General features: G+C 52.0%; 1 protein-coding gene across 1 annotated transcript; it reads right to left on the bottom strand.

Annotated features, from left to right (window-relative positions):
• Positions 1 to 1,655: 1,655 nt before the first annotated feature.
• EMP3 (epithelial membrane protein 3 (MAM blood group)) lies at positions 1,656 to 6,005 on the bottom strand. Its single transcript, XM_019979421.2, has 5 exons — positions 5,720 to 6,005; positions 4,593 to 4,747; positions 4,275 to 4,377; positions 3,062 to 3,202; positions 1,656 to 1,941 (listed from the first exon to the last, which is right to left on the bottom strand). The coding sequence occupies exons 2-5, from the start codon at positions 4,668 to 4,670 to the stop codon at positions 1,772 to 1,774; spliced, it is 492 nt and encodes a 163-aa protein (XP_019834980.1). The 5' UTR covers positions 4,671 to 4,747; positions 5,720 to 6,005; the 3' UTR covers positions 1,656 to 1,771.
• Between the last annotated feature and the right edge of the window lie 2,180 nt (positions 6,006 to 8,185).

Raw genomic sequence — 8,185 nt, 5'->3', positions numbered from 1 at the left:
TCTGGATGAGTCAGAGAGCTGCAGGGGTTGAAAAGAAGGAAGGTTTCGGAATCCTGGAAAGAAGAGACTCTGGGTCTTGGGGGAATGCATTTGGGTGGGTCCCCAGCTTCCCTAGGGCTTCCTTTGTGACTCAGCTGGTAAAGAATCCACCTGCAGTGCAGAAGACCTAGGTTTGATCCCTGGGTTGGGAAGCTGCCCTGGAGAAGGGAAAGGCTACCCACTCCAGTATTCTAGCCTGGATAATTTCATGGACTGTACAATGGGGGTCGCAAAGAGTCAGACACGCCTGAATGACTTTCACTTTTCCAGCTTCCCTGGTGACCCAGACCATAAAGAATCTGCCTGCAATGCAGGAGGCCTGGGTTTGATCCCTGGGTCGGGAAGATCTCCTGGAGAAGGGAATGGCTACCCACTCCAGTATTCTTGCCTGGAGAATTCCATGGACAGAGGAGCCTGGCAGGTTACAGTCCATGGGGTCACAGAGTTATAATGTACACGACTGAGCTACGAGCATGCACACACTGGCAAAGAAAGCTGTAGTTCTGGAGAGAGGCTGGGCTTGTAATTGCTGAATTCTGGGCTGCGTCACAGAAGAGGATCTTACGGAGGACCCGACTTCCTAAAACACTGGGTCTTCTGAACACCCGAGATAGAGCAGATTGTTCACTGCACAAAGACACACGGCCTAGGGGTGGGTTGGTCTAAAACCCGACCTCTCCCCTTCTCACAAGTGTCCTGATGTGAGGTTGAGCCTGGAGAAGGGGAGGGGGGAGGCATCTCATCTAGTTTTTACTAAGGTGTCGTGTGGACTAGAGGCACCGTTTGCAGAGGATGGGTGAAGAAGAGGGGCTGGGTTTCAAGAGGGAAATGGAAAAGTATCTTCCCAGAGGAAGTGTCAGGGAGGAAAAAAAGACCACTGTTAGCAATGAAGGTTCTTGGCCTTCTTAATCAGTTGAAATTGATAAAGAGGCCAGACAAGGAGTTCAGGCCTGCTATAGCGGGGAGGGAGGGAGAACGAGCTGGTCCCTTCTGTGGGGTGAGGGTAAGGGTGTGTCCAGGGGTGGGGTGGAGGGGTCCTTAGGTGGTTTGCCCATCCCCTTGCTGGTGTACGTGTGTAGTGCCCTGCTTTTGCTCCTGGCTCTTAGGAAGTGGCAGTTGGGCTTTTTGGTCTGTTTGTATCTTATTGTCCAGAATTTGCCCCTAATGCGCATGCACACAGTTATTTTTAGTCTTTCATAGTTTCTTTACATTTTGTAACTGGAGGAGACCGATTGGCCAGGTGCAGGCATTACTGCACTGCAGTAAAGGGTCTCAGGTCTCAGTAACCTAGAACAAGACACACATCCTGCTTGGTTGAGAGAGAGAGACCCCTTGGCCAAGGAGGGACGGCTGGTTCTTACCTAGAAGTACCTGAATATCTAGGCTGGGAAGAATCCTGAGTCTTGCACCAGGAGGGCTGGGGTCCTTCAGTCTGTGGAAGGGGAAGGGCCGTCAGGACCGCGGGCTCCTGTGTCCCAGATTAGAAGGGGATGGGATGAGTTCGACGTTCTGAAGGCTGAACTGCTGGTGATGGGGGCTGTCCCAATTCAGGAATGATCAGGCGTGAGTAGCCAGGGTCCCGGGAGGAGGAAGGAAGGAAGGAGTCAAAGGCAGACCCGGCGGCTAAACAGTTTTATTTTCTGTTTAAAATAGAAAAGGAGGAAGGGTGGGGGCTTGCGGGTGAGATGGAGGGGCCGGGAGTCGGCTGGGGAACCAAGGGGAGGCGCAGCCCTCACTCCCGCTTCCGCAAGTGGATGTAGATGATGCCGCTGGCCAGGGCGAGGGGGAAGGCCACCCAGGCCAGGGCGAAGCAGTAACCAAAGCTGCCCCCCGACGGGCGGTCCGCCAGAATCTCTTCGGCATGAATGGCGTAGATCAGCGCCCCGGTAAACACCGCCACGCCTGCGGGGAGACGGGAACCACACGTCACGCTGGACCCGCAAAACAGGACTGCATTTCCCAACAACCCATGGGGCAAAGAAACCGCCTGAGGGCGAGTGCGCAGCACCACTGCCTACTGGGAGTTGTAGTTCACTCTAGAGCCGCGCCTTGGGGGCTGCTGCAGACTGGATTTGGGCAATTTAGTTGATCTTTTTGGGCCTCCGTTACTCATCCATTACATGGGACGATAATACCAACTTATCCATCCATCCATTCAAGGAATATTTTTGAGTGACTTTATACAAGCCAAGCACACAGGTAGTAAATTAATAGAACAAGAGGGAACCTAGAAACGTAATGCTCCCCCAAACTGATAACTATGATTAACTTTGCTCTTTGCACCTGAAGTAAAAAAAAATGAAAAGTACATAAAAATCCCTTAAGTGTCTGATACAAGGTCGGTCCACAAGAAATAGCAACTGGTTGACATTATAAGACCACTGCTATTATGATTTAGAGTTCTCTCCTGGTGTTATTTGGAGAAGGCAATGGCACCCCACTCTGGTACTCTTGCCTGGAAAATCCCATGGATGGAGGAGCCTGGTAGGCTGAAGTCCATGGGGTTGCTAAGAGTCGGACACGACTGAGCGACTTCACTTTCACGAATTAGAGAAGGAAATGGCAACCCACTCCAGTTTTCTTGCCTGGAGAATCCCAGGGATGGGGGAGCCTGGGCTGCCATCTGTGGGGTCGCACAGAGTCAGACATGACTGAAGCGACTTACCAGCAGCAGCAGCAGCCTGGTGTTATTAATTAGCTACCTATCCCTACCGGCCTCCTTCTGTTCCTGGGATCTAGATTATTCATCCACAGCCCTTTCCCCATCCCTGGCTCCTTGAAGCTCTAAGTGCCAGTTGCCCCATGACTCAGAGACCCACACCACAAACCATCACTGAGACACTGAAAACTACAAGTTCCTTAAGTCCCTGGGGCAGAGAGGTAGCCAAAGGCAGAACCTCAGGTAGTCTTTGTGTTGTGGAGAATTGTTTTCTTTCATTAGGTGTCCATTCTTCCCCCCGCCCTCCCCCCATCCTCACAGGCCTCCTCCCTTCCTTTCAGTTCCCTGGGAAACCGTGCTCACTGGTGCAAAGCTGGCAGAAGCCAGTGGCATAGAATAGCCCTCCTCGCCGCATGGTGTAGAGCTGGAACATGAACAGGATGAAGGACAGACAGCAGAGGATGAGGGAAAGCACCATGAGGACTTGTACTGCCTTCAGCCAGCCTGCAATAAGGAGACAGGGGTGGAAGTTACAGCAGGTCCAGAGTTCAGCTCCACCTGCTTGCTCATCATTGCTCCCACCAACCGTTCTTCCATTTAGAGTCATTCAACCTCAGATACTCAGTAGTTATCACTTATATCAACTTTGATCCCTATAACTTTCCTAAATTCCCTGAGGAATTCTAGAAGCCATTTGCAGATTCTTTAGGATTTTCTATATAAACATGCTCACTGGGAATCGAGACAGTTTTACTTCTTCTTTTCCCATCTTTTATGCCTTTTATTTCTTTTTCTTGCCTTGTTGCATTGGCTACCTCCAGTATGATGTGGTATCGAATTGTGAGAGCAGAAATTCTTCCTTTGCTCTTAGGGAAAAAGCATTTAATCTTTCACCTTCTTTGACTTAGAAATTTAAGCGGATGCAGCTCTGCCCCTTTAGAACTCAGATGCATCTGACCCCACTTCTTTTGAACCTTGCAAGGATTCAGTCTCACCTCTTTAGAACCTCAATGTGGTCCACCCCATTGGAACTTGGATAGTGTGGTCCCAGCCATCCATTCAGAACACCTGTCCTGCCTCTTTAGGACTTTGGGAACATGTTCTTGTCTTCTCAGAATCTTGAAAGCTTTCCCCCAATTCCTTAAACCTATAGCGTTGTGGCCTCCACTGCTAAATCATCAGGAGTGGGGTTTTTAACCTCAGCAGGTAAATAATCTTCCTGCAGGGCAGGAGACCTGGGTTCAATCCCTGGGTTGGGAAGATCCCTTGGAAAAGGGAAAGGCTACCCACTCCAGTATTATGGCCTGGAGAATTCCATGGACTATATAGTCCATGGGGTTGCAAAGAGTCGGACACGACTGAGCGACTTTCACTTCACTTCACTCTAGAACATGAGCATACTTCCGCGTCCCATCCAGAAAGGTGGGCCATCATACGTCAGCTTCAGTCACTCAGCATGGGGACCCATAACCTGCCCACTCAAACCTTGGGGGGTTCCCAATCCTTGGTCCCAGGAGGAGACTTGGGGTTATCCCTCCCTTCTGCAGACCCATCTCCAGCGCCCCTCACGCCTCACCGTTCTCACTGACGTTACTGCAGGCCCACGTTTTGTTGTCACTATTCCATGTGCAGTCGTACCAGAGATTCAGGGACTCCTTGCCGGGGAGAGTCCACCAGGACTGGGATGGGTAGAGGAACAAGGGCAAAGTCAGGGAGACTAGGCAGGGTTGGGAAAAGGGCAAGGTGCCATGGGAAAGCATGGATTTAATAGCAAAGTGTGGGGTGGGGGCTTCCCGGGAAAGGGTAGGGTGAAGGCAGAGCTCACGAGGGAGTGCTAGGGCGAGGGAGCGGGGCCAGAGGGACAGGCGGGCCCCCGTCCTCCACGTTGGCTTACCTTGTCCAAAGTGGCCACGAAAAGCAGGATGAGAATGAGGATGTGGAGGGCAGAGACCACCAGCAGGAGGAGAGACATGGCTGTGTTGGAAGCCTGGGGCAGGAACGGTCACTTCAAGAGGTTGTTGGCACAGGGGCAGGTAAGATGCCTGAATCCTGGTGAGGAAAGGGGCTGAGTCCAGACTCCCAGGTCTAATGGAAAAGGGGGCTAGGAGCCCCAAACTTCTGGTCTGAGGGAGGAGGAGGCTGGGAGCTAGATGCCTGGTTGTGAAGGAGGAGGCAGCTGAGGGCAGGGACTCATGAATTTCCCAGGGCCTGGAGGGGGCCAGTGATAGACTTGGGTCCAGGAATGAGTAGGACTAGCAATTTGGCTCCCATCTCTGCAGAGCCCTGTCCCTGGGGACATATGGGCAAGGATGTGAAAAATTCCTATCGTTGCCTATTCAGATAGATCAGAAGCTGAGGGCTGCCCCCAGAGATGGACAATCTTGACTCACCCCACTCCTCTCTTGGGGTGGAGGGAGGAAGGGGGACCCGGTGAGTCATCCGGTCGGTGACTCATCTCACCGCCCCCCCACCCCCCCGCCCCGCATGCCTCCAAGCACCAGGGAAACCCCAGCCCCTGTCTATGCCCACGAGGTCCCCACCCCACCCTGCCCTGCTGCCAGACCAGTGTCCACTGGACACCTTGTAGGGAAAATGGACAAGATCCATGTTGGGGGTGGGAGAGGGCCTGAGAAGAAGGAGCCAGCCCTCATGACCCTTCAGTGTCCAGAAAGGGCTGCGGTGGGGTGGTGGCGGGTGGTGGCTGGATTGTCTCCAGACTTCGGTTGTTCTCACGAGAAGCCCTGACCTCAGGGTCTTCCGGGGGGAGTGGACAGCATAGAGTAAAACTACAGGAAGTTTTTGGGTGGGTGGGGGGGTTCTGCTGGGAACCCTAAAATCGGTCGGGCCCCACCCCTTTCCAAGTCTCCACCCCAAGTGCCAAGAGTTCACTTCTTAAATTACAAGGATTTCCAAGGTTCTTCCAAGCTGGCAGGGAGGTGAGAGTGGGGGTCTCCTTTCCAAACTGCTGCATACCCAAGTAAAGAAAGAAATCACAGGCTGAATAACGGATTGAAAACTTACCGAGAGCGGCAGAAGTCGTCAGATTTGAGTCCGGTCCCTCAATCGGGCCTCCGTGCCCCGCCCTTCTCTTCCCTCCTTCCACCCTCTCGAGGCCCCCGCCTCTCACCGCCTTTCTCCCTCCCTCCGTCTCTCTGGCTCTCTCTCTCTTTCTTCCCTCCAATTCCGGAACCCTCTCTTCCCCCCTCTTTCTTTTTCTCGCCTTCTGCCTCTTGTCTCTCTCTCCTGTCCTCACGGTCTGTACCTCGATCCTGCTCCCTCTCTCCTCATTCTCCTGCTTTCTCTTTCTCTGGCCCTTTCAATATATACTGACCCTTTTATACCCACCCTCACCGCGCCCAGCTGAGGTCGACAGCCAGAGGGAGGGACCAGGCACTCGCGTTCCTCCGTTCCTCCTTTTCTGGGCCCCCACCCACTGCCCCGACAGGCATCTTTTGGGGCTCCCCCTCCTGCGGTGGAGATGACACGTCCTTGGAGGGAAGGAAACAGAGCTGGGCCCTCAGGTGGAGCAAGCATCACGGGTGGGAGGATCTGATTCTCAGGCCTCTGCTCCCGGACCTGTCCCGGGAACCGACAGCTGCTTTGGGGCTTAGGACTGGATCCTCAGGGGGATGTCTGGGCTGGGAGATCAGATTCCTGCCGCGGGGAGTGGGCTGAGGACTTGTGGGGTTGGCACCCTGGTGAGAATTGGGATGGGAAATAGGGAAGTGTGGAACTCCGGAAGTGGGCAGGAGGTGGAAGTTAAGAACCCAGGGCTACTGTTTCCTGCCTGGGGGACCTTCACCAATTATTCCAAGTCTCTGAACCTCAGTTTCCTAATCGAGAGGTGGGTACACTACTACTTATACTACTGACAATATACTAATGGCAATGATGACAATTCTGATACTTATTCTAGACAAACAAGGCAATACCAGTACACTAACACATTTTTTCTTTCCCTCATCAAACATTTATTGAACATCTATTATGAACCAGGAGTTAATAATGAAGAAAACAGATGCGAGCCCTGCTGTTCTTACGGAGTTTACCTTCTAGTTGAGCGAGAGAGAATAATACATCAGTACAGAAGATAGACTTCAGGTAGTGGTAGGGCTTTGAAGGGAATGAAATACAGTGACCCTGCTAATGATGGGAGGCAACTTTAAAAGGGTGATCCGGTGAGGTTTCTCTAAGGAGAAACCTCATTCTGAGATGCGACTGAGACTTGAAGACAGGAGTCATTTGAATGCTGGAGGGAGAGGAAGGACACAGGATTGGAGAACAAGCTCAAGTTGTTTGGGGAGCAGACAGAAGGGCCAGTGTGGCCAGAATATAGGGAACTAGAGGGAGTGGTAGGAAGGGAATTCAAAGAGAGCCCTTGAAGCCTAGAGGAGGAGTTTGGATTTTATTCTAAGGGTAGTGGGAAACCATTGGAGGCTTTTAAACAGAAGTGCAGTACCAGGGACTTAATGTTATTAATAACTATTATTGTTATCATTATTATTTCTTAGATTATTGAATAAGTGTGGGGCATGATTACTACTATGTACCTGGGTCTCTATGGAGGGTTGGTGCTTGGTGAAAAGCAAGGGACAGGGAGCCAGGTGTCTGGGGTCCTGATGTGGAATTAAGACCTGGAGGACTGAAATCTTGGTCCCCACAAGGGAAAGGAACTGGATGATGGGATGGCTGGGTATCTGAGGGAGACACAGCGAGAGGGAGGGAGAGTGGTTGGTTATCTGGGCTCCCTGAGGGGGTGAGGGAGGGGCAGTTCAGTGACTGGGTGGTACTCCTAACCCTAACCCGGAAGCTGTTATCACTATGACATAGGCTTTACTCATTATCTGTGATTTGGGGCAGGTTATTAATCTCTCTATGCCCCAGTTTCTTCATTGGTAAAACAGGAATAATAATAGTAAATACCTCAAGGAGCAGTGCTTAGAGGAGTGCCTGGCATAGAGAAAGCGCTGTTGTACATGCACGTTATACCAGACACTGGGACATGGGAGATGAGATGTCTGGGATTTGGAGAAGGGACAAATGCTTGAGTCCATTGGGTCCCAAGGCTAAGAAGTTGGGAGTACAAAATGAAGGTTGCTGGGGGTGGGTAAAATAGTTACATCTTTGAGAAGGACAGAGACTGGAGGTCTGAACTCAGTTCTCCAAGTAAGTTAGAAAGCCTGGGTCACTGAGGGGAAAATGAGGGACTGGAGATCGTTAAGTTCTTCAAGGAGGCAAAGGGGCTGGACATGAGTCCTGGGAGGAGTCTGGGAACCAAGGGCTATAGAGATGGAATTTGGGCGGGGGAGGTGGAGAACAGGAAGCTAGGACTCTGAATCAAACTCCCAGAGTGGAATTAGCGCCAGGTTGGGGTACCCTGGAGATGTTCTGGGCAGGGGGTCCCCCATGCTAGGGCCCTACAGAAGGGGGAGAATTAGGGTACCCGAGGGCGGTGGTGGAATCTTCCCCTTCAGGGCCTCCAAAGCC

Source organism: Bos indicus, chromosome 18, assembly GCF_029378745.1.
Source record: "Bos indicus isolate NIAB-ARS_2022 breed Sahiwal x Tharparkar chromosome 18, NIAB-ARS_B.indTharparkar_mat_pri_1.0, whole genome shotgun sequence".
Classification (NCBI taxonomy): Eukaryota; Metazoa; Chordata; class Mammalia; order Artiodactyla; family Bovidae; genus Bos; species Bos indicus.
The sequence above is the reverse complement of the archived record's forward strand: the minus strand, read 5'-3'. Positions and strand labels throughout refer to the sequence as shown.

Coding starts and splice junctions, on each gene's coding strand:
- EMP3 (XM_019979421.2), bottom strand. CDS start 4,670: ATGTCTCTCCTCCTGCTGGTGGTCTCTGCCCTCCACATCCTCATTCTC. Junction 4,378..4,592: donor TCGTGGCCACTTTGGACAAG/GTAAGCCAACGT, acceptor TACCCATCCCAG/TCCTGGTGGACTCTCCCCGG. Junction 3,203..4,274: donor CAGTAACGTCAGTGAGAACG/GTGAGGCGTGAG, acceptor TCCTTATTGCAG/GCTGGCTGAAGGCAGTACAA.